This window comes from Hemitrygon akajei, chromosome 10 (genome assembly GCF_048418815.1).
Source record: "Hemitrygon akajei chromosome 10, sHemAka1.3, whole genome shotgun sequence".
NCBI classification, from domain to species: Eukaryota; Metazoa; Chordata; class Chondrichthyes; order Myliobatiformes; family Dasyatidae; genus Hemitrygon; species Hemitrygon akajei.
In genome coordinates this window covers 173,612,370-173,638,235 of record NC_133133.1, presented here as the reverse complement: position 1 = coordinate 173,638,235, position 25,866 = coordinate 173,612,370, and the positions used below count along the sequence as shown (strand labels likewise).

The 25,866-nt window shown below is 43.2% G+C and overlaps 1 protein-coding gene across 1 annotated transcript; it reads right to left on the bottom strand.

Moving 5' to 3' along the window:
- Positions 1-389: 389 nt before the first annotated feature.
- On the bottom strand, positions 390-23,959 carry washc3 (WASH complex subunit 3). Its single transcript, XM_073059751.1, has 7 exons — positions 23,868-23,959; positions 23,592-23,690; positions 17,439-17,504; positions 13,517-13,624; positions 10,913-11,026; positions 8,021-8,085; positions 390-1,142 (listed from the first exon to the last, which is right to left on the bottom strand). Exons 1-7 carry the CDS (start codon positions 23,916-23,918, stop codon positions 1,061-1,063), a joined length of 585 nt encoding a protein of 194 aa, XP_072915852.1. The 5' UTR covers positions 23,919-23,959; the 3' UTR covers positions 390-1,060.
- Between the last annotated feature and the right edge of the window lie 1,907 nt (positions 23,960-25,866).

The following is a 25,866-nucleotide window of genomic DNA, read 5'->3' as shown; positions in this document are numbered from 1 at the left end:
CCCTACCTTAGAACTACCTAGGCTTTACCCATAGCCCTCTATTTTCCTAAGCTCCATGTAGCCACCCAGGAGTTTCTTAAAAGATCCTATCGTTTCCACCTCCACCACTGCCACCGGCAGCCCATTCCACGCACTCACCACTCTCTGCATAAAAAACTTACCCCTGATATCCTCTCTGTATCTACTTCCAAGTACCTTAAAACTATGCCCTCTCTAGCCAATTCAGCCCTGGGGAAAAAAGATTTTATTAAATCTCTGTCCTGAAAAAGGGTCTTGGCCCAAAGCAATGAATGATTGACCTGCTGAATTCCTCCAGTGTTTTATGTATGCTATATCTCCTTTAGCTGCTTTTATTAATGAACTTGATAGCAATAAGTTTAGCCTCAGTCTTTCTCAGGATAAAGATTTTTAATAAAAATGTTAATACAGCACAGTAGTGAAGCCTAATACTTTACTGCACCAGTGATCAGGGTTCAATTCCCACCATTGTCTGTAAGGAGAATGTACATTTTCCCTGTGCTCTGCTTTCCTCTTGCATTCCAAAGACGTACCAGTTAGGGTTACTAAGTTGTGGACACGCTATGTTGGTGCCAGAAGCATGGTGACACTTGTGGGCTGCCCCCAGCACATCCTCAAACTGTGTTGGTTGTTGATGAACCGCCGCATTTCACTGGACGTTTCAATGCACATGTGTTAAACAAAGGTACACTTATTACAAGCAAAGTTTCCCACATTTACTCACGAGCAAGTACAATGACAGGGAAAAGAGAAACAACATGGCTCCAGGCCCTGAACTGTGCAGAGGAGCAGGCCAAAAGAGTTTCAGAATTACAGGAAAAAGTGATGGTAACATAATATACACATGAGAATGAAATAACAGACTGTGTCTTGATTTACACTGGCTGTGAGTGTTACAGCTAGACAGCCCTATGCCAGTGACACAGCTGTAATTAATAAGAGCATGTTAAGTTTTCAATATAGGAAAGGAAGTGGCACAAATACAAGCACAATCCTTTCCAACTACTCTTCATCAAATTCAGCGTCCACACACACTCCACCTTCAGTCACTGAATGATGACTCGCTGCCAGAACTGTCTCCTTCATCCTCCTTAACTCCATCTGGGACCAAGGCATTTGGGGTCCTGTAGAAAAGGCGAGACGTATAGAGAACAATTAGAGGGCTCAAACCTCATGCATCATAAGTAGCACTAACCTGAGACATAAGATGTTAATGTTTGAAGGATATTTCATTTAAATAGAAATTTGGTTTACAGCAACAAGGGAATCTGCAGATGCTGAAAATGCAGAGTAACACACACAAAATGCTGGAGGAACTCGGCAGGTCAGACAGTGTCTATAGTCAGAGTAACACACACAGAATGCTGGAGGAACTCGGCAGGTCAGACAGTGTCTATGGACAGAGCAACACACACAAAATGCTGGAGGAACTCGGCAGGTCAGACAGTGTCTATGGTCAGAGTAACACACAAAATGCTGGAGGAACTCGGCAGGTCAGACAGTGTCTGTGGTCAGAGTAACACACACAAAATGCTGGAGGAACTCGGCAGGTCAGACAGTGTCTATGGTCAGAGTAACACACACAGAATGCTGGAGGAACTCGGCAGGTCAGACAGTGTCTATGGACAGAGCAACACACACAAAATGCTGGAGGAACTCGGCAGGTCAGACAGTGTCTATGGTCAGAGCAACACACACAGAATGCTGGAGGAACTCGGCAGGTCAGACAGTGTCTATGGTCAGAGCAACACACACAAAATGCTGGAGGAACTCGGCAGGTCAGACAGTGTCTATGGTCAGAGCAACACACACAAAATGCTGGAGGAACTCGGCAGGTCAGACAGTGTCTATGGTCAGAGTAACACACACAGAATGCTGGAGGAACTCGGCAGGTCAGACAGTGTCTATGGACAGAGCAACACACACAAAATGCTGGAGGAACTCGGCAGGTCAGACAGTGTCTATGGTCAGAGCAACACACACAGAATGCTGGAGGAACTCGGCAGGTCAGACAGTGTCTATGGTCAGAGCAACACACACAAAATGCTGGAGGAACTCGGCAGGTCAGACAGTGTCTATGGTCAGAGCAACACACACAAAATGCTGGAGGAACTCGGCAGGTCAGACAGTGTCTATGGTCAGAGCAACACACACAAAATGCTGGAGGAACTCGGCAGGTCAGACAGTGTCTATGGTCAGAGCAACACACACAAAATGCTGAATAGGTCAGGGTGAATCTATGGAGAGGAATAAACTGGACTTCATGAGTCCTGATGAAATGTCTCAACCCAAAATGTTGATTATCTACTCCCCTCTGTAGATGCTGCTTGAGCTGCTGAGTTCCTCCAGTATTTTGTGTGGGCGTTACTCAGTATTTCCAGCATCTTTGATCGTAACAGTTTGTGGACTGGATTCATTTTTAGAGGACTCTGCAGTTCACTTTATGTGTGTTCCTGGTTACACCTTTTTTATTGCCATGCGCGGTTTTGATCGGGGCACTTCGGCAGGTACTGGTGCTGCAGCCTGTGGTCAACGAACGACATAGCTCTAAATTGAACTGTAACTAAACTACACTGAACATTCCTAGACTGTTTCAAGGACTCTGAGGTTTGATATTTAATATCAAACTGTGCGTTCTGGTGCCAGACTCCCCCACTTTTGGAAACCCCTCCACGATATGGTCTCACCGAGTACCTCCAATAATTTAGTTTCTATATTTGAGCATCAGTGTTTCAGTGACTGGGTGAGAATTTTTAATGAATCATTGAGAAAAGCACTTTGCAACTGAAGAGAAAGCTGGCAAAAGAAGAAAATGTCAGTTGAGACAGGAGAGAATTCAGCTCCACCCCATCCACATAAAGCACAATTTCCCGGTGGCCAACCATGTTAATTCCTATCTCCACTCTCATTCTGACATGTTGGTCCATGGCCTCCTTCCTCTTGTGCCACAATGAGGCCATTTGCAATACCTCATATTTTGTGTAAGTAGTCTCCAACGAATGGCATGAACATCGATTTCTCCTCCCAGTAATCTTTTCCCCTTTCCCCTTCTTCCAGTTCCCACTCGGACCTTTTACCTCTTATCCTCACCTGCCTATCATCTCCCCAGTGACCCTCCTCCTTCCCTTTCTCCCATGGTCCACTCTCTTCTCCTACCAGATTCCATCTTCTCCGGTCCTTTACCTTGCCTCACTTATCACCCATTATTTCTTCCCCCTGCCCTCCACCTTTTTACTCTGGCATCTTCCTTTCCAGTCTTGATGAAGGGTCTCAGCCTGAAACATCAACTTGTTTATTAATTTCCATAAATGCTGCCTGACTTGCCGAGTTCCTCCAGCATTTTGTGTGTGTTGCTTTAGAGTTCCAGCATCTGCAGAATTTCGTGTTAGAGATTGCAGATGCTGGAATCTGGAGCAACGCATAATGGAAGAACTCAATGGGTTGAGTAGTGTTGGTGGGAGGAAAGAAACTACCAAGGTTTCGGAACTTGTCAAGAACTCAGAACAGAATCCACAAGAGTCCACTAGGGGGAGCCATTTGTCCAATCACCACACACAGGAAACTAGAATGGTGCAGCACACACAAACCAAAGCCGCCAGCTCCAGTTCCTCTGCATACCAGTTAGTCTGTACTTTGCCCAGTCTTCTAACTATTTCCTTTGCTTTTATCTAAATTAGCTCTGAATGTTTTTAAATTGATTTGTTCTTGAGGGAAGTGATACAGGGACTCCACAACCTATGGACTCACTTTTAAGGAGTCTACAACTTGTGCTCTCGACATTTATTGCTTAATTATTTATTATTATTTTCCTTTCTTCTTCTATTTGCAGTTTGTCTTTTACACATTCATTGTTTGTCTGCCTCTGTAAAATTCAAGTAAATATATTATCAAAGTAAATTACGTCACCATATACAATCCTGAGACTCATTTTCTCGTGGGCACACTCAAATCCATAATAGAATAATAACCATAAAAGAATCAATGAAAGACTACACCAACTTGGATGTTCAACTAGAGTGCAGAAGACAACAAATAGCAAGCACAAAAAGAAATAATAATAATCATAAATAAGCACTAAATATGGAGAACATGTGATGACGAATCCCTGAAAGAGAGTCCATTGGATGTAGGAACATTTCATTGATGGGGCAAGTGAAGTTGAGTGATGTTACCCTGTTTAGTTCACAAGCCTGATGGTTGAGGGTAATAACTGTTCCCGAACCTGGTAGTGTGGATCCTGAGGGTCCTGTACCTTCTTCCCGATGGCAGCAATGAGGAGACAGCACGTCCGAGATGGTGGGGGTCATTGTTTCCTGTGACAGCATTTCATGTAGATGTGCTCCATTGGTGGAACGGCTTTACCCATGATGGATTAGGTTATATCCACTACTTTTTGTAAGATTTTCTATTCAAGGGCATTGCTGTTTCCATACCAGTCTGTGATGCAGCCAGTCAATATGCTCTTCACCACACATCCACAGAAGTTTGTCAAAGTATTTGATGCCATGCTAAATCTCTGCAAAATCACAAGGAAGTAGAGGGTCTGCCGTGCTTTCTTTGTAATTGCACTTATGTGCTAGGCCCAGAACAGATCTTCCGAAATAATAACACTGATATATAGTGACATATATGTACTTCAATAATAAATTCCCTTTGAACTTTTAGCAAACTCCTACAGACGTCACACACACAAAATGCTGGAGAAACTCAGCATCTATGGAAATGAATGAACAGTCAACATTTCAGGCCAAGACGCTCCTTGTAACCGGCTGCACGGTGGTGTGCAGTACCACAATTCTAATACACAGTAATGTAAGAATATGTCTGTGAGAATTGGTGGATGGGTGGGAGGCTGGGAAAGTAGCTTGTTTTGATGTTGTTGTTCTCCTGAACATTGTGAGAATGCTATGTTGGTACTGAATGCTATGTATGGCCACACTTGCAGGCTGCCTTCAGCATATCCTTAGGTTAGAACACACTGGATTCTAAGATGGGTTGAGGGCTGCCCGCCAATATTCACTTGTGGGAAGATGACCTGGATTGTGTTCATCTGTGACTGCACCAGTGTGTGATGAGAAACTGTTGCAGGCTTGTCCTTGCAGAAATATAGCTCCAGGATAACATCCAATTGACAGGCCATGACACTCAGGGGCTTGGGCTAGAATATTTTTGTAACTATGTTTTTCTATCATAATTAGATGTGCTATATGTGTCTTGTGCTGTGTGCAACTGTTGGTTCTGTGTTTTGCACCCTGGCCCTGGAGGAACGCTGTTTTGCTTGGCTGTATTCATGGGTATGGTTCACTGACAATTAAACAAGTGAGAGGGTGTGTTGGTTGTTAGTGCCAATGCCACATTTCACCGCATGCTTTCATGAATGTGACTGTGAAACAGTAGGCCAGGAATCAAATACAGCAGCAGACCCAACTCTACAACGCAACAGAAACTTGAACACAACAGAAGACAAAATACTGTACGAGTACCACACTGTGTGCACTGGAAATTGGCAACACCTCTTTCCATCATTTTGTACCCTGATCTAAGAAAGACTACCAAAGCACAAATGCTCAGAATCAGGTTTACCATCACTGACATACGTTGTGAAATTTGTTATTTTGCAGCAGCAGGACAGAGTAATAGGGCTTTAAACTAAATAGTAGGGGGGTGGGTTTAACAGATTGGAGAAGTAAAAGATTGGATAAGTAAAAGAGAAAAGTGTGGATAAAGATAAAGAAAAAGCAAAAGATGAAAAGTAAGAGTGGAGTAAAGTCAAGAGCAAATGAGGAAAAGATTACAAGATTTTAAAAGCACAATGAGTGTAAGGGCACTTTATCTGAATGTCCGTAGTTTTTAAAATAAGGTCAGTGAACTTGTGGCACAAATTAGTACAAAGGGGTATGATTTAGTGGCCTTACAGAAATGTGGTTGCAGTGTGAAGAGGATTGGGAATTAAATATCCAAGGATATCAAGTAATATGGAAGGATAGGTACGCAGGTAAGAAAGGTGGGGTAGTGCTCTTAATTAAAGATGAGATCAGGACGACAGTGAGAGACAATACAAGATCTAAGGAGCAGAATGTTGAATCCACCTGGGTAGAGATTAGGAATAGTAAAGGGAAAAAAAGAAACCACTGGTGGGAGTTGTCTATCAACCACTAATTAATAACATTACAGTGGCACAGGCAATAAACAGAAATATCTGAGGCATGGAAGAATGGAACAGCAGTTATCGTGGGGGACTAACTTGCACATAGATTGGGTGAATCAAGTTGGTCAAGGCAGTCTTGAGGAGGACTTCATAGAATGCATCAGTGATGGCTTTTTTGAACAGCATGTTACTGAACCTACAAGGAAATGTGCCATCTTAGATCTGGTCCTGTGCAATGAGACAGGTAAAATTAGTGATCTTGTAGTCAGGGATCCTCTAAGAGTGATCACAGTATGATTGACTTTCTCATACAAATGGAGGGTGCAATAGTTCGATGTAAAGCCAGTGTATTACATCTAAACAATGGAGATACAATGGGATGAGGGAGGATTTGGCCAGTGTAGACTGGGAACAGGCTACATGGTGGGACGGTTGAGGAACAGTGGAAGATTTTCAAAGAGATTTTTCACGGTGCTCAACAAAAGTATATTCTAGTTAAAAACAAGGACAGTAAGGGTGGGGAGAGTCAGCCTTGGATAACTAAGGAAATAAAAGAAGGCATCAAACTAAAAGCTCATGCATACAAAGTCACCAAGACTAGTGCGAAACTGGAAAATTGGGAAAACTTTAAAAAGCAACAAAGAACCACTAAGCAAGCAATAAAGAAAGGAGATAGGATGTGAAAATAAACCAGCGCAAATATAAAAACAGATAATAAAAGTTTTTATAATTACATTAAGTGGAAAAGGGTGGCTAAAGTGAATGTAGGTCCCTTGGAGGATGAGAAGGGGCAATGGGGAAATAACAGAGGCTTTGAAAGACTATTTTGTATCTGTCTTCACGATGGAGACATCTAACATGCCAAAGAGAGATGTTATGGATGCGATGGGAGTTGAGGACCTCAATACAATAGTTATCACTAAAGAGGTAGTATTGAACAAGCTTGTGGGCCTGAAGATAGGCAAGTCCCTGGTCCTGACGGAATGCATTCCAGGATAATGAAAGAAATGGCAGAGGTTATAGTAGCGGCTTTGGTGATAATTTATCAAAACTGGACCCTGTGAAGGTCCTGGTGGATTGGAAGACGGTGAATGTCACGCCATTGTTCAAAAAAGGATGTAGGCAAAAGGCAGGTAACTATAGGCTTGTTAGTTTAACATCTGTAGTTGGCAAAATGCTTGAAGCTATCATTAAAGAAGAAATAGTGAGGCATCTGGAAAGAAATGGATCCATCAGGCAGACGCAGCATGGATTCAGCAAAGGCAGGTCCTGTTTGACAAACTTGTGTTCTTAGGTTCTTACATAATACATTAAAAAAAAGTATACATTACAACAAGTAGCATCTCAAGCTCAATGACCCTAAATTTAAACTAAGCTACACGAAAGAGGCAGCATAGCAATTAGCATGACATTATTACAGTTTGGGGCGCAGGAGTTCAATTCTGACATCATCGGTAAGGAGTCTGTACATCCTCCCCATGGAACGTGTTGGTTTCCTTTGGGAGCTCCGGTTTCCTCGCAGTTGAAAGACGTACAGTTTAGTAGGATAACTGGTCATTGTAAATTGTCCTGTGACTAAGTCAGGGTTAAATCGGGGATTTCTGGGCAGCGAGGCTCAAAGGACCATAGGATTTATTCCATGCTGTACCTCTAAATAAAACTTGTTGTTCTGTGGCAGCAGGAGAGTTCAAGACATTAAAATTATTACAACTTACAATAAAAATAAATAGCACCCCAAACTGGAGGACCCCAAACTTAAACTAACCCATAAGGATGAGACAGCTGAGACCCACAAACTACTTGTAGCCACAAAAAACTAAGAAAAATATCTAGCAGTAGTTAATAAAAACTCACTCCAATAGATCAGGGTTGAGTCCTTCAGAAATCATCTTGTTCCTTATCGCCATTACAGGAACACCCTGAAAAAGAGAATATGAAGTTCTCAGTTACCGTAAGACATAAGAGCAGAAGTCGGCCATTTGGTCCATTGAGTCTGCTCTGGCATTCCATCAAGGTTGATCTATTAACTCTCTTCACCCCCATTCTCCTGCCTTCTCCCTATAACCTTTGACACCCTTACTAATCAAGAACCTATCAGCCTACACTCAATGACTTTGCTTCCACAGCTGTCTATAGCAATGAATTACCACCCTCTGGCTGAAAAAAATCTTCATCGTGCTGAATTTCTTAGAGGCTGGAGATGAATATCAACAGGAAATTTAAAATTCTAACTGTCAAGAATGCAAATCCTCAGATTTTGAAATTAACTCTCTCTCCTGCTAATCTATAGTGGGTGGGGATTAAAAAAAACACACACATCAGTTCTTCACTTATATTATTTCTGTTTTGTATTATTTTGAATCTATTTAATATACATATATACTTACTGTAATTGATTTACTATTCATTCTATATTATCATGTATTGCATTGTACTACAGTTGGTAAGTCAACAAATTTCACGACACACACCGGTGATAATAAATCTGATGCTGATTCAACAAGGCTTTTTGTTGCACTTTACAAGCCTCAAATCTCTACCACCACAAGGGCAGGTGTGGAAACTTCCGTCCGTAGGTAACCCTCAATGTCCCACATCACACATAATTGGAAGTATGGGATTGTCCCTTGATGCCCAGCGCTTTTTTATTTTTAAATAAACACAGGGTGGTGTGGTCTGGAACTCGTTGCCAGGGGCAATCGAGGAAGCAGACACAAAAGTGTTTAAAAGGCATTTCTACAGGTATGTGTACAGGCATGGATAAGAGCGATCAAACATAAAACAGCACAGCCCCTTTGGCCCCCAAAGTTGTGCCGACCCTTTAAATCATTCCAAGATGAATTTAACCCTTCCCTCCCACATAGCACTTCATTTTTTTCTTTCATCCATGTGCCACTGTAAGAGTCTCTTAAATGCCCCTGATGTATGTGCCTCAACCACCAACGACCACATGTAGGTAAATGGTCAGCACAGACATGAATGGCCGAGGGCTCCTTCCATTATTGCTGGATGTAAATTACCTGCACTCCTCCCGAACACTTCACCACACTATACATCAATGGTTCACCAAGCAGCACAATTTTCAAGTTTTGGGTAGTAAATGCATTAAAATATTTTTAAAAGCCATAATGTAACCTTGTGTCAATTACAGTAAAAAAGTGATACATACTAGGGATGTAGGGACAAAGGCAAGCAGAAGGTACAAAGACGGACCAATTCTTCAAACACCTCCGCCACTGCCACCATGAGGCCACGCTCATATTGGAGGTGCAACACTCATATTCTGTCTGAGCAGCCTTCAACCTGATGGCAAGAGCATCGATTTCTCCATCTTCTGGTAATTTCTCCTCCCTCCACCCTCTCTCTTTTTCAATCCCCATTCTGGTTCCCTCTCACCCCTTCTCCACATCTGTCTATCACTTCCCTCTCGTTCCTCTCCTTCCCTTTCTACCATGTTCCACTGCCCTGTTCTATCATTTTCCTCTCCCTTTAGCTTTTTACTGCTTTCAATCACCTCCCACCCACCCCCCTCAATACCATCTACCTTCCCCCGTCACTTGGTCTCACCGATCACCTGCCAGCTTGTACTCCTTCCTTTTCCCATACTTTTCATTACTGGCTTCTCCCCCCTTCCTGATTAAGAGTCTCGACTTGAAATGTCATCTGTTTATTCCCCTCCACAGATGCTGCCTGATTTGCTGAGTTCCTCCAGCATTTTGTGCAAGGTACAAAAGGGGCTGCGGTTTAGGGATGGGGGTTTGAGATAATCAAGAGTCAATGAGAAAAGACATAGTGGAGCTGAACAAGTAGACATTTTTGGAGGGGCGGAGGGTATGGGGCCAGCTGGGTTTTAAAAGGCAGAGGGCAAATTAGTGGGTTGTTAATACAGGGGTAAAAGGAACTTGTCACACTGGGGTGAGAGAGGCAGAGGGCATGGGAGGGAAGGTGTTTGAGTAGTAAATATAGAGAAGGCAGGTTAAAAGCAGAGGCCATGGATTGGGTTGAGGCTACAGTCACAGCAACTGTCTGTGGCAATTTAAACAAGAAATTGTATGCCTTTGAAAACTTTTACAATCTCGATATACCCATGCACTTTACAAGCTCCCAGCATAGTAGTATAAGCATCATAACCTGGGCACTTCAAGCTCTGTCAATGGACAACAGGATAGGATGGCAATCAAAGTTTCCTTATTATCTTGAAGATTTTTAAAAATCAGCTTAATGTGTCACAGGTACATTGACACTGTGAAATGTGCCTGTGGTGTCAACAACCAACACAGTCTGAGGATATCCTACTAGCAGCACACCACGTAATATACCCACAACTCACTAACCCTAGCTGCAACTTCTTTGGAATATGGGAGGGAAGCCACGCAGTCACAGGGAGAACATACAAACTCTTTATAGACAGTGTCAGAAATTAAATCCTGAATTTATAGCTATTGTGATGTTGGGCAAGGGATAAAGGCTGCTTAGCGCATAGGCAGAACTTTGTCCTTCAAACAATGCATAGAATGTTTCACAATCATCTCAGGGCTGACGGGAGCTCTAATCAATCTCTCATCTGACAAAAGGTCAGTGCTCCCTTTGTGCTACACGTATAGGATTGAGAAGTCAGACAGCATCCACGGAGGGGAATAAATGGTCAACATTTTGAACCAAAACCCCTCATCAGGGTATGTAATGACTGGGCCACAGCTGACATCCTAAGACAGATTCATGACAGAGAAACAAACATTCACACACCACTTGCACCATCTTCAGGTATCGTGCGTATCGAGGGTCTTTCGCTACAGTAATAGCATTTTCTGTTGGTGAATCTGCTTTAACTTGAGCTGAAGATTCCACATTTTTTTGGACCTGAAAGATAAATACAACTGCAATTAAAGATGTAACAAGAGCATTAAATTCTTAAACATTTGATGCTCAGGTTCAAATCTATTAGGATTCCAATGCAAAACAGAGTTAATAATTAATAATGAGTCAAATCATCTCATAATAAGAAATCCCACATCCAAGGGGGAAATTATACCAGGGAGGATCTAATAATTTTGTAACAAGTATGCCTTAGGGTCATCTCACACCAACTTTTAGATGTGGTCCTTGAGCCTGGTGGTACATTGTGTGTTTACTGAGCTCTTGGTAAACACACTCTGTGCACATGCACATGTACACACACAAACATTGCCTTGTCACCCTGCTGCTGTCCTTGCGCTGAATGTGCACACTTCAATGTCTCCCCCCAGTATATTCTTATAATGGGTTTGGCTTTATGGAGCCTTCCCCGCCATACACTTTGGAATATTCCATTTCTTTAGCAATGGGGATGTGTACATGTTGTCTGTAAACTCTGTTTAAGATAGATATTTCTGTTTATTTTGTAAAATGATTCTAACTACGTTGTGGGGTGCATCATATTCTGATTTATGTGTTGTCTTATGTTAACTTTGTGGGTCATTAAGGATGGTATGTCCTGGTGCCTAAAAAAACAGGGCAGATCGCTCTTAAAGACACAGCTGCCAGTAGTTCACACCGAAGAAAGTAGTATGAAGCTATTGTTGTGCTTTCTGGTAGATAGCTTTTTGTAAATATTGACAGTTTTCGCTAATTTCACTGATTTTTATAAGTTCGATTTTTGATGCACCTAATAGACACCCTTGCAATAAAGTGCTAAGCAACTCCAAGCATCTTTCTTTTGCAGTCAAACCCCATGTATTGTAACATACATGCTTTCAGGCTTTGTATCTTCTGCCTGACAGGAGTAGGAGGAATATCCGGGATGGCCAGGATCTTTATGCCGGCGCTTCACCGAGATAGCGAGGGGTGTAGATGAAGTTGCACTGGCAAGGATACAGCCACTGTAAAATGTGCCTAACTTATTTCATTTAACCCCCCTCTCTCTCCAGCCAAAGGAAATATTCCTTTGTAAGAATTTTCTGGAATTCCCTTCCAAGATTTTCTTTTGCATCTTCTTCCACCCCTCTTTCAGATTAAGATAGTCCAAATCAGAATTGGATGTCAAGTCCAAGATATCATTCGTCATGAGGTGTCGAGGATTAGGGGTAATAGGCTGGAAAGTGGAGTCAAGGTCAGAATAATCAGAATCAGGTTCAACATCACTGGAGAATGTTACGAAATTCATTGTTCTTTGTCCAATCAGCCAGGAGTTAGTTCAAGTCAAGTCAAGTCAAGTCAAGTCACTTTTTATTGCCATTTCCACCATAACTGCTGGTACAGTACACAGTAAAAATGAGACAACGTTTTTTCAGGACCATGGTGTTACATGACACAGTACAAAAACAAGACTGAACTACGTAAAAAAAACACAGAAAAAAACTACACTAGACTACAGACCTACCCAGGACTGCATAAAGCACACAAAACAGTGCAGGCATTACACTAAATAATAAAAAGGCAATAGGGCAGTAAGGTGTCAGTCCAGGCTCTGGGCATTGAGGAGACTGATAGCTTGGAGGAAAAAACTGTTACACAGTCTGGTCGTGAGAGCCCGAATGCTTCGGTGCCTTTTCCCAGACGGCAGGAGGGAGAAGAGTTTGTATGAGGAGTGTGTGGGGTCCTTCATAGTGCTGTTTGCTTTGCAGATGCAGCGTGTAGTGTAAATGTCCGTGATGACGGGAAGAGAGACCCCAATGATCTTCTCAGCTGACCTCACTATCCGCTACAGAGTCTTGCGATCTGAGATGGTGCAATTTCCGAACCAGGCAGTGATGCAGCTGCTCAGGATGCTCTCAATACAACCTGTTATTTAAATACCTAAGAGTTTCAGCATGAAATAAGTCCTTCTAGATCTTTGAGTCATGCCACCAGCCCCAGCCTAATCACAGGACAATTTACAATGACCAATTAATCTTCTAACCATATGTCTTTGGACTCTGGGAGGAAACCGGAGCACCTGAAGGGAAGGCACACATTCCATGGGAACAACATACAAACTTCTTACAGAGGATGCTGGAATTGAACTCCAACACTCCAAGCTGTATTAGCATTGCACTAACCGCTACATTACGGAGGCACACACAAATCTGAATGGTATGTACTTCCTCTGACCTTTTGCTCCTTCATTTTATCCAAAGCGCTACTGAAATCCACCATGGATGATCCTGGACCCAGCTGCAAAAGGAGGGTCGGACATGGGGTTAGCAACCCCATTCCATAAAAAAACAGTGCTACAGAAGCTCCAAAGACCTCATCCCTAAGAGAGGAAGGATCTTCAAAAATGGGCTACACTGGGGCCAACTTGAAAGACTGGCCCAGGACAGAGGACCCTGGTGAGCTGCTGTTGGTGGCCTATGCTCCAGTAAGGGTCATGAGTTTTAGTAAGTAAGTTACCTCCACTGGGGATGGCTGCTGTTGGTCAGAAGGTGGGCCATTTGAAATATGCTGACTCTGGCTCGTCGCCTCTACTGTGACATCCTCCAGGCCAGGTATTGACGAAAGCTGCGGTACGTAAACACACAAGTTAGAGCAAAACTCCTACTACCCTCACCAGCACCAAAGACACCTTCAAAAGGCGACATCCATCATTAAGAACCCTCATCACCCAGGACATGTCCTCTTCCCATTGCTACCATCAGGGAGTTAGTACAGGAGCCTGAAGAGACACACTCAACATTTCAGGAACAGCTTCTTCCTCTCCGCCATCAGAATTCTGAATGGACAATGAACCCATGAACACTATCTCACTATTTTTTTCTGTTCTGTTTTTGCACTATTTAATTGTTTTTATACATATTTCTTATTGTAAGTTATAGAATTTTTATGTATTGCAATGTACGCTGCTACAAAACAAATTTCACAACGTGCTAGTGATATTAAACCTGATTCAGATGGCAAATAGCCTTGCCCTGTAAAGTTTAATATCATAAAGCATTTCTCATTTTTTACACCCATTAAACAGGATGAGGTGGGGTTGGGACAACCAGCCTCCCCGCTACTGAGGACATCTTCATAATCAAAGACCCTTGGCAGCCGGGCATGCCCTTTTCTCACTATCATCACTGAAGTACAGGGGTCTGAGGACACACACACATTTTAGAACAGCTTCTTCCCATCCACCATCAGATTTCTGAACGGTCCACGAGCCCATGCACACTACCTCATTATTTTGCTTTTTTTTTTGCATTTAATTTTTTTTTTTTACATATTTCTTATTCTGACTTGCATAATTCTGAGGTATTGCACTGTAATGCTGCCACAAAACAACAATTTTCACAAAACAGAGTCAGAGAAAAGTACAGCACAGAAACAGGCCATTCCCCCTATCTAGTCCACATTGAAGTATTAATCTGCTTCATCCCATCAACCTGCACTGAGACTATAGCCCTCTGTATCCCTCCCATCCATGTACTTATCCAACTTCGCTTGAATGTTGAAATTGAACCCACATCCACCACTTCCAATGGCAATCCGTTCCACACTCTCACCACCCTCTGAGTGAAGAAGTTTCCCCTCAAACATTTCACCTTTCACCCTTAAACCATGATCTCTAGTTCTAGTCTCACCCAATCTCAGTTGAAAAAGCCTGCTTGCATTTACCCTATCTATACCCCTCATAATTTTGTATGCCTCTATAAAATCTCCCCTCATTCTCCTACGCTCTGGGTAATAAAGTCTAACCTATTCAACCTTTCCCTATAACTCAGGTCCTCAAATTCCAGCAACATCCTTGTGAATTTTCTCTGCACTCTTTCAATCTTATTGATATATTTCCTCTAGTTAGGTGACCAGAACTGTACACAATTCTCCAAATTAGGTCTCATCGTCTCATACAACTTCAAAATAACATCCCAACTTCTGTACTCAGTACTTTGATTTATGAAGGCCAATGTACCAAAAGCTCTCTTTACGACCCTATTTACCTGTGATGCCACTTTCATGGAATTTTCAAACCAATGATGAGAAACAACGGACCCAGTATCAATCCCTGTAATACGCCCCTAGTCACAGGCCTCAGTCAGAGAGGCAACCATCTACAACCACTCTATGATTTCTTCCACAAAGTCAATGTTTTATCCAATTTACTACCTCCTCCTTGATGCCAAGTGATTGAACCTTCTTAACCAACCTCCCATGTGGGACCTTGTCAAAGCCTATGTGGACATTACCCACTGCCTTGCTTTCATCAACTTTCCTGGTAGATATACGAAATAAGCCATCAGTGAAAGCAGTTGAGGAAAGTACATTAGATAAACATGCTCAAAATTCTGAAGGAACTCAGTAGGTCAAGCATCTATGGAAATGAATAAACAGTCAACGTTTTGGACTAAGACCCTTCAATGGGCCAAGAAAGGGGGAGAACTCAGAATAAGGTGGTGGGGAGAGGTACAAGCTGACTGGTGATAGGTGAGAGAAGGTGAATGGGTAGAGGAGAGGGAAAATGAAGTTAAAAAGCTGGGAGGTGATAGGTAGAAGCAGTAAAGGGCTGGAGAAGAAGCAATCTGATGAGAGAGGAGTATGGACTATGGAAGAAAGGGAAGGAGGAGGAGGGAGACCAGGGAGAGGTGATGGGCAGATGAGAGGAGGTAAAGAGGGGAGACAGAATGGGGAATGGAAAGAGAGAGAAGAGGGAAGAGAAAAAAAATTACCGAAAGTTAGAGAAATCGATGTTCATGTCATCAAGTTGTAAGCTACGTTTATAGTATTGACAGCATGTCAGAGAACCCAGATCCACCCCCCATACCAGCACCTTATGCTTGCACTGCACATCTCATACCTACAGTCATACACTGTGTTTTCATCTGCCTTGCCACTACTGAGAAGAGTTCCTCTTGCCAAGAGTCACTTTGTCACTTTATCATTTCCTGTCAGAGTCCTCTTATGTTCAGATACCCCTAAACCTAGTGCCACTTATATACAAAGAACATAGAAATCTACAGCACATTACAGGCCTTTTGTTCCACAATGTTGTGTCAACTCCAGAAACTGCCTAGAATTTCCCTACCGCATAGCTCACTATTTTCTAAGCTCCACGTACCTATCTAAGAGGCTCTTAAAAGACCCTATTGTATCCGCCTCCACCACCGTTGTTGGCAGTGCATTCCATGCACCCACCACTCTGTTTGAAAAACTTACCCCTGACATCCCCCTTGTACCTACTTCCAAGCACGTTAAAACTATGCTCCCTTGTGTTAGCCATTTCAACCCTGGGGAAAAGCCTCTAGCTATCCACATGATCAATGCCTCTCATCATCTTATACACCTCTTATCAGATCACCTCTCATCCTCCGTCACTCCAAGAACTCAACCTATTCTCATAAGGCATGCTCCCCAATCCAGGCAACATCCTTGTAAATCTCCTCTGCACCCTTTCTATTGCTTTCACATCCTTCCTGTAGTGAGACGACCAGAACTGAACACAGTACTCCTAGTGGGGTCTGACCAAGGTCTTATATAGCTGTAACATTACCTTGCGGCTCTTAAACTCAATCCCATGGTTGATGAATGCCAACACACCATACACCTCCTTAACAACACTGTCAACCTGCATAGCAGCTTTGAGTGTCCTATGGACACAGACCCCAAGATCTCTCTGATCTTCCACACTGTCAAGAGTCTTATCCTTAATACTATATTATGTCTTCAAATTTGATCTACCAAAATGAACCATTTCACACTTATCTGGGTTGAACTCCATCTGCCATTTCTCAGCACAGTTCTGCATCCTATTGATTTCCAGCTGTAACCTCTGACAACCCTCTAAATTATCCACAAAACTCCCAACCCTTGTGACATCAGCAAACTTACTAACTCACCTTTCTACTTCTTCATCCAGGTCATTTAAGAAAATTACAAAGAGGAGGGGTCCCAGGACAGATCCTTGCGGAACACCACTGGTCACCATGCAGAATATGAACCATCTACAACCGCCCTTTGCCTTCTGTGGGCGAGCCAATTCTGGATCCACAAAGCAATGTCTCCTTGGACCCCATGCCTCCTTACTTTCTGACTGAGCTTCGCATGAGGAGCCTGATCAGATGCCTTAGTGAATATACACATATACAGTCTACGTGCATACGCTAATTTTATGTATATACAACCATTCAGCAGTTACTTGTACATTGTGTTTTATAAGATTGCTTTTATATTTATATTTACTGTGATCTGTAAGCTGCATCGGATCTGGAGTAACAATCATTTGCACTCCTTTACACTCATACTGCAAATGACAATAAAAATCTTGAATCTTGAAATGATTTACGATTACCTATGCTTCTACCGAGATTCACCCCGGCCACAGTCAGCCTGAACTCACCTTTGCCTCCAAAATATTAAGTGTAGTTTCAATCTGCTGGATCCGAAGGGAAAGTGTAGCCAGTTTCTGAAACGGAGAGGAAAGAAATTTGTGTATCAAGAAACTGGGATACATTCACAGGATATAGGTGGTTTCCTTTACATGTTCAAAGACAGACTAGTATTGATTAACAGCTCGTTAAATGCAGGAATAATAACGATCTCCTAAATCAGAGGGAGTAATGAAGTCAGGTGAAGGGTCTCAGCTCGAAACATCAACTGTTTATTCCCGTCCATCAATACTACCTGACCTGCTGAGTTCCTCCAGCACTCTGAGTGCCACTTACCACCTCTGTCAAATTAGGAACTTCATAAAGAAACAGAACAGAACTGAATCACAACTCGTACCAATTTTTATCGATGCATCACAGAAGGCATTCTATCCAAATGCACCAAGGTTCGGTATGGTAACTGCTCTGCACATTACCTCAAGAAACTGCAGAGTTGTGGACCCAGCTCAGACCACAGGAACCCCGTCCCCTCCAAGAAGTCTGTCTACATTTCTCTCAGCCACAGTGAAGCAGCCAGTATAATCAAATATCCCACCCACTCCAGACATTCAAAGTACATTAACATCACCATATACTACCCCGAGATTCATTTTCTTGCAGGCATTAACAGTAAATAGAAAGATACAAAAGCCTGAAAGCATGTACCACCAGGCTGAAAGACAGCTTCTGTCCCACTGTGATCAATTCTGAAATGGACTCCATCTGCCATTTGTTGTACGATAAAATGGACCCACAATCAACCTTGTTATGATCTTCCACTTATTTACCTGCACTTCGCTTTCTTTTGGTAGCCATTACATTTTATTCAGCATTCTGCTAACATTTTACCTTTGTCAAGCTCTATGCACTGTGTAATGATCTGATCTGTATAAACGGGTCACAGTCAGGAGAGGGAAGGGGAAGGGTCAGGTACTAGAGAGTACCCCTGTGGCTGTACCCTTTAACAATAAGTACTCCTGTTTGAGTACTATTGGGGGGGGGGGGGGGGGGGGAACAGTCTACCTGGGGGAAGCGACAGTGGCCGTGCCTCTGGCACAGAGTCTGGCCCTGTGGCTCAGAAGGGTAGGGAAAAGAAGAGGAAGGCAGTAGTGATAGGGGACTCTATAGTCAGGGGGTCAGACAGACAATTCTGTGGACGCAGGAAAGAAACTCGGATGGTAGTTTGTCTCCCAGTTGCCAGGGTCCGGGATGTTTCTGATCGCGTCCACGATATCCTGTGGTGGGAGGGGTCATGGTACATATTGGTACCAATGACATAGGTAGGAAAAGGGAAGAGGTCCTGAAAAAAGACCACAGGGAGTTAGGAAGGAAGTTGAAAAACAGGACCTCAAAGGTAGAAATCTCAGGATTACTGCCTGTGCCATGCAACAGTGAGAATAGGAATAGAACGAGGTGAAGGATAAATGCGTGGCTGAGGGATTGGAGCAGGGGGCAGGGATTCAGATTTCTGGATCATTGGGACCTCTCTTGGGGCAGGTGTGATCTGTACAAAAAGGACTGGTTGCATTTGAATCCAGGGGGACCAATATCCTGGCGGGCAGGTTTGATAGAGTTGTTGGGGAGGGTTTAAACTAGTTTGGCAGGGGGGTGGGAATCAGAATGTGAGTGCAGGGATTAAGGGAGAAGGACAAGGGCATGATGCTAAGAGTTCTGAGTTGATGAGGAAGGACAGGCAGGGGATGAAACATAATCATAGCCAGTTAAAGGGGTTGAAATGCTAGGAGTATTAGGAACAAAGAGGATGAACTTAGAGCATGGATTAGTACGTGGAACTACGATGTTGTGGTCGTTACTGAAACTTGGCTGGAGGAAGGGCAGGATTGGATGATGCAGGTCCCAGGGTTCAGGTGTTTTAAAAGGAATAGGATGGGGAGTAGAAAAGGGCATTGCTGGTCAGGGATAGTATCACGGCTATAGAAAGGGAGGACGCTGCAGAAGGGGTGTCCACTGAGTCGGTCTGGGTGGAAGTCAGAAGTAGGAAGGCATCAATCACTGTGCTGGGAGTAGTCTATAGACCTCCAATTAGCCCTTGGGACACTGAGGAGCAGATAAACAGGCAGATTTTAGAATGGAGCAGGAAATACAGGGTAGTAGTTATGGGTGATTTCAACTTCCCTCATATTGACTAGCACCTCCTGAGTGCAAGGGGGATAGATGGGGTTGAATTTGTCAGGTGTGTTCAAGAAGGATTCCTGACACAGTATGTGGACCGCCAGACGAGAGGAGAGGCTATACTGGATCTAGTTCTGGGTAATGAACCTGATCAGGTGACAGCCTCTTGGTGGGGGAGCATTTTGGTGAGAGTGACCACAACTCCCTTAGCTTCAGAATAGCTATGGAAAGGGATAAAATCAGACGAAATGGTAAAGTGCTTAACTGTGGAGGGCTAACTTTGAAGGGATGAGGCAGGAACTAGCAAGAGTAAATTGGAAACAAATGTTCAAAGGGAAAAGCACAGAAGTAATGTGGAAGTTTAGGGACCACTTGAGCTGGGTTCAGGATAGGTTTGTCCCACTGAGGCAAGGAAAAAATGGTAGGAAAAGGGAACCTTGGCTGACGAAATATGTGAGGTAACTCGTCAAGAGGAAAAAGGAAGCATATGTTAGATATAAGAAGCAGGAAGTAGGAGGGGCTCATGAGAAATATAGGGTAGCCAGGAAGGAGCTAAAGAAAGGACTTAGGAGAGCTCGAAGGGGGCATGAGAAGGCCTTGGCATGTAGGATTAAGGAGAACCCCAAAGCGTTCTATGCATATGTGAAGAACAAGAGGATGACGAGAACAAGGTGGGACTGCTAAAGGATAAAGAGGGCAACATGTGCCTGGAAGTGGAGGAGGTTGAGGAGGTCCTAAATGAATACTTTGCTTTAGTATTCACAAGTGAAAAGGATCTTGATCAGGGTGAGGTCGAAATAGAGCGGGCCTGTGTGCTGGACAATGTGGAGATTATGGAAGAAGTAGTGCTGGATCTTCTTAAAAACATCAAGATTGATAAATCCCCAGGGCTGGATATGATACACCCCAGGTTGTTGTGGAAATTGAGAGGAGATATTGCTGGAGCATTAGCTATGATTTTTGAATCCTCTTTGACTACAGGGGAAGTGCCAGAGGACTGGAGAATGGCAAATGTAGTTCCCTTGTTTAAAAAAGGTAATAGGGTGAAACCTAGGAACTATAGACCAGTGAGTCTTACATCGGTGGTCTGCAAACTACTGGAAAGGATTCTTAAGGATAGGATCTACGAGCATTTGGAGAAGAACAGTCTACTCATGGATAGTCAACATGGCTTTGTGAAGGGAAGATCGTGCCTCATGAGCCTGATTGAGTTTTTTGAAAAGGTAACAAAAGAAATTGATGAGGGTAGGGCAGTGGATGTGGTCTGCATGGACTTTAGCAAGGCATTTGACAAGGTCCCTCACGAGAGACTCATCCAGAAAGTCATGAGGCATGGGATAAGTGGAACCTTGGCTGTTTGGATAAAAAATTGGCTTAAAGGAAGAAAGCAGAGGGTAATTGTGGAAGGAAAGTATTCTGCCTGGAGGTCGGTGACTAGTGGAGTGCCGCAGGGGTCTGTCCTGGGACCCCTGCTATTTGTGATTTTTATAAATGACCTGGATGTAGAGGCGGAAGGATGGGTGAGTAAGTTTGCGGATGACATGAATATTGGAGGAGTTGTGGATGGAGCTGCAGGTTGTCGAAGGTTACAAGAGGATATAGACAGGCTGCAGAGTTGGGCAGTAAAATGGCAGATGGAGTTCAATCAGGACAAGTGTGAGGTGATGCATTTTGGAAGGACAAACCAGAAAACTAAGTACAGGATTAATGGTCAGTTACTTAAGAGTGTGGATGAGCAAAAGGACCTTGGGGTTCAAATCCATACAGCCTTTAAGGTCGCTGCGCAGGTTGATAGGGTAGTTAAGAAGGCCTATGGGATGCTAGGCTTCATTAACAGGGGAATTGAGTTCAAGAGTAGAGAGGTCATGTTGCAACTCTACAAATCTCTGATGAGACTGCACTTAAGAGTATTGTGTTCAATTCTGGTCACCTCATTATAGGAGAGATGTGGAAGCTATGGAGAGGGTGCAGAGGAGATTTACCAGATGTTGCCTGGTTTGGAGGACAAGTCATATGAAGCAAGATTAGCTGAACTGGGACTTTTCTCTTTGGAGTGTAGAAGAATGAGAGGGGACTTGATAGAGGTCTACAAGATTATGAGAAGCATAGATAGGGTGGATAGTCAGTACCTGTTTCCCAGGGCACCAATAGCAAACACCAGAGGACATATGTACAAAATTAAGGGAGGGAAGTTTAGGGGAGACATCAGGGGTAAGTTTTTTTTTTTTTTTTTTTACACAGAAGGTTGTGAGTGCCTGGAATGACTTGCCAGGGATGGTGGTGGAGGCTAAAACATTAGGGGTATTTAAGAGCCTCTTGGACAGGCACATGGATGAAAGAAAAATAGAGGGTTATGGGGTAGTGTGGGTTTAGTACTTTTTTTAAAGAATTATATGGGTTGGCACAACATGGAGGGCTGAAGGGCCTGTACTGTGCTGTAGTGTTCTATGGTTCTAACTGTATGCAAGAAAAGCTTTTCACTGTATCTCAGTACATGTGACATTAATAAACCAATATCAAAAAAACCCAATACTAATATGTTGTGCTGAACTAATTAAACTGGTATCTTTGCCCAGAAAGTATGCATTCTCTGCGTCTATAAGGATCTTTTAAAAGTCTCCATTGTATTTGGCTCCAGCACCAATGTGACAGCACATTCTAGGTACCTAATACTCTGTATGTAAAAATCTGCCCCACACATCGCCTTTGAACTCAACTTCAATACATGGCCTCTGGTATTAGATATTTCAACTGCGGGGAAAAATACGGGGTATCTACTCTTACCTATGCCTCTCATAATCTTATAAACCTCCATCAGATCTCTCAACCTCTGCTGCTCCAAAGAAAACAACCCAAGTCTGTCTAACCTCTTGTTATAGCACATACCCTCTAATCCAGGTGGTAAATGTCATCTGCACCCTTTCCAAAGCCTCAACATCCTTCTTGTAATGAGGCAGACAAAACTGAATGCAATACTCCAGATGTGGTCCATCTAAGAGTTTTATAAGAAGAAACATAACTTCCTGAGTCTTGAAATCGGTGCCTCAACAATAAAGTTTAACACATCATATGCCTTCTTGACCACCCTATCAACCTGAATACCATTGTCAGGGAGCTATTGTCTTGGACACTAAGATCCCTCTTTTCATCAATACTGTTCACTATTAAGAGTCTTGCTCTTAACAGTGTATTGCCTCCTTGCATTTGACCAACCAAGGTGCAATAGTTCACATTTATCCAGGTTAAACTGCATACGCCATTTCTCTGTCCATATCTGCAACTGACCTATATCCCGTTGGTAGACTTCTACGCTATCCACAACACTACCAATCTTTAATCTTTGTATTGTATGGAAACTTACTCACCCATCCATCTACATTTTCATCCAGGTCATTTAAATACATCATAAACAGAAGTCCTTTAAAAAGTCTCTGTAAAATACCACTAATGACAGACTTCCAGCTAGAATAAGCCCATCAGGCACAACCCTCTCCCCCATGGGCAAGCCAATTCTGAATCCAAATGGCCAATTCACCAAGGATCCCATGGATTTGAATTTTCTGGATGAGCCTCCCATAAGAGACTTTGTTAAACACCTTACTATAATCCATGTGGACAACATCCACAGCTCTACTCTCATCAATCACCCTTATCACCTCATCAAAAAACTCCATCAAGTTAGTAAGACACAACTTGCCATACAAAGCCACACAGTCTCTGCCTAATTAGAACATGGTTTTCGAAATGCTCATAAGAATCCTCTTCGGTGACTTCCCTACCACTCACATGAGACTCACTGATCTAAGGTTTCCAGAATTATCCCTATTTCCTTCTCGAACAACATTAGCGCAGCAGTAGCAACTGAAAGAATAAAGTATTACATGAATAAACTCTGTAGTGCAGACTATGTAAATTATAAACAAGGTCAGAAAAACTGGAAGTTATCCGTAACGAGACAATCTCTCTGAAGCAAAGGAGGAAGAGCTTATTACCTCTTCGCAAACTGTTGAGAAACGATTCAGAAACTGAACAGTGTGGGCAATGAATTGGTTCAGATATGCCACAGTTCTCTTCTGCTGAATAGCTGGGACCTGCAATGAAGGATCCATCGGTTTAATCAAACATAATATCGACCAGAGGAAATCACAGCACTCTTGCATTTAATTCACAAGGAATGTCGAGTGAGGCACGGAGGGACCGGGGGTAAGGACGGTGACGGCTCGGTGATGTCCCCAGCCCCACCACCCCACTCGACAACGCTCCCTCACCCGGGTCAGGTCGATCCCGGAGCCGACCAGCGGCAGCCCGTCCTCGTCCATTCTCCCCACCGGAAGCGGCGCCGCGCGTGATGGCAACGGCCGCTTGGTAACCCGGAAGTGACCTCGGCCCGGTCACCCCTCCCCTCGCTTGACACCGCCCCATATCGATGACAGTCCGCGATAGTGACAAACGTGTGAGGGTGAACAATGATAGTGACAAATCTGTGAGGGTGAACAATGATAGTGACAAATCTGTGAGGGTGAGTTTCACATCCGTGAGAGAGAGAATCGTTAGAGTTTCATTAACGGTAAAGGTGTTTGGAATGATGTGATGCTCCTGGTCCAGCCGTTTACTATCGATGTGCACTAAATGACAATAACAATAAATAAATAGTGATGGCGGAGAATGGTTGTGAGCTGTAATTGTGGTAGTGAGCAATGTATACAGTTATCAGTGATGTACGACCTGTGATGGCGTACACTAGCAGTAAACAAGTTTTAGTGAGCCATCATAGATCTTAGAGATCTACAGCGGAGTACAGGCCCTTCGGCCCATAATGATATGCCAACCCTTCTCCCCCACATCCATGTGCTTATCTAAAAGTCTCTTAAATATCCCTAATGTATCTGCCTCTACCACCATCCCCGGAAGCACATTCCATACACCTACACTCTGTGCAAAATAAACTATCACTGGCATCCCCTCTATACTTTTCCCCAACATATTAAAGTTATACTGCCTTTTATTATTCATTTCCACTCTCTCTAAAGCTTCCACATCCTTCCTATGATGAGGTGACCAGAACTGGACAGAATATTCCAAGTGTGGTCTAACCAGAGTTTTATAGAGGTGCAGCATTACTTCACAGATCTTGAACTTAGTCCCCCAGCTAATGAAGGCCAACACACCATACGGCTTCTTAACCGTATGGTGTGTCAACCTGCACTACAACTATGAGGGATCCTCAAGGGAAAATCTTGCCTGACAAATCTTTTGGAATTCTTTGAAGAAATAACAAGCAGGACAGACAAAGGAGAATTGGTGATGTTGTGTACTTGGATCTTCAAAAGGCCTTTGACAAGCTGCCACACATGAGGTGGCTTAACAAGATAAGAGCCCATGGTATTATAGGAAGGATACTAACATGGATAAAGTAGTGGCTGATTGGCTGGCGGCAAAAAAGTGAGAATAACAGGAGCCCTTTTGGATTGGCTGCCAGTGACGAGTGGTGTTCCACCGGGTTCTGTGTTGGGGCTGATTCTTTTTACGTTATATGTCAGTAACTTGGGTGATGGAATCAATGGCTTTGTGGCCAAGTTTGCGGATGATACAAAGATAGATAGAGGGGCAGGTAGTGCTGAAGAAGTAGAGAGGCTGCTAAAGGACGTAGATTAGGGGAATTGGCAAAGTGTTGGGATAGACTATTTTCTAAACAGGGAGAAAATTCAAAAACCAGAGGTGCAAAGGGACTTTGGTGCCCTCTTGCAGGATTTGCTAAAGGTTAATTTGGAGGCTGAGTCAGTGGTGAGGAAAGCAAATGTGATGTCAGCATTCATTTCAAGAGGACTAGAATATAAAAGCAAGGATGTAATGTTGAGGCTGTATAGGCACTGTTAGGGCTTTACTTGGAGTAAAGCTGTGAGCAGTTTTGGGTCTCTTATTTAGGAACAGATGTGCTGACATTGGAGAGGATTCGGAGGAGGTTCACACGAATAATTCCAGGAATGAACGTGTTATCATTTGAACAGAGATTGAAGGCTCTCTGTGCCTGTATCGCTGGAATTTAGAAGAATGAGAGGGGAATTTCATTGAAACCCATTGAACGTTAAAAGGCTAAGATAGAGTGGATGTGAAGAGGATGTTTCCTATAGTGGGGGAATCTAGGACTAAAGGGCACAGCCTCAAAATAGGGGGATGTCCATTTACAACAGATCTGAGGAGTAAATAAGATGGCACCAAATGGCTGCCTCATCGAGCTCATCTGCAGAAGCAGCTGTAATTCCTCTC

Coding starts and splice junctions, on each gene's coding strand:
- washc3 (XM_073059751.1), bottom strand. CDS start 23,918: ATGGACGAGGACGGGCTGCCGCTGGTCGGCTCCGGGATCGACCTGACC. Junction 8,086..10,912: donor ACCTGAAGATGGTGCAAGTG/GTGTGTGAATGT, acceptor TCTCTTTTTCAG/GGTGTTCCTGTAATGGCGAT. Junction 1,143..8,020: donor CTCAACCCTGATCTATTGGA/GTGAGTTTTTAT, acceptor CCTTTTCTACAG/GACCCCAAATGCCTTGGTCC.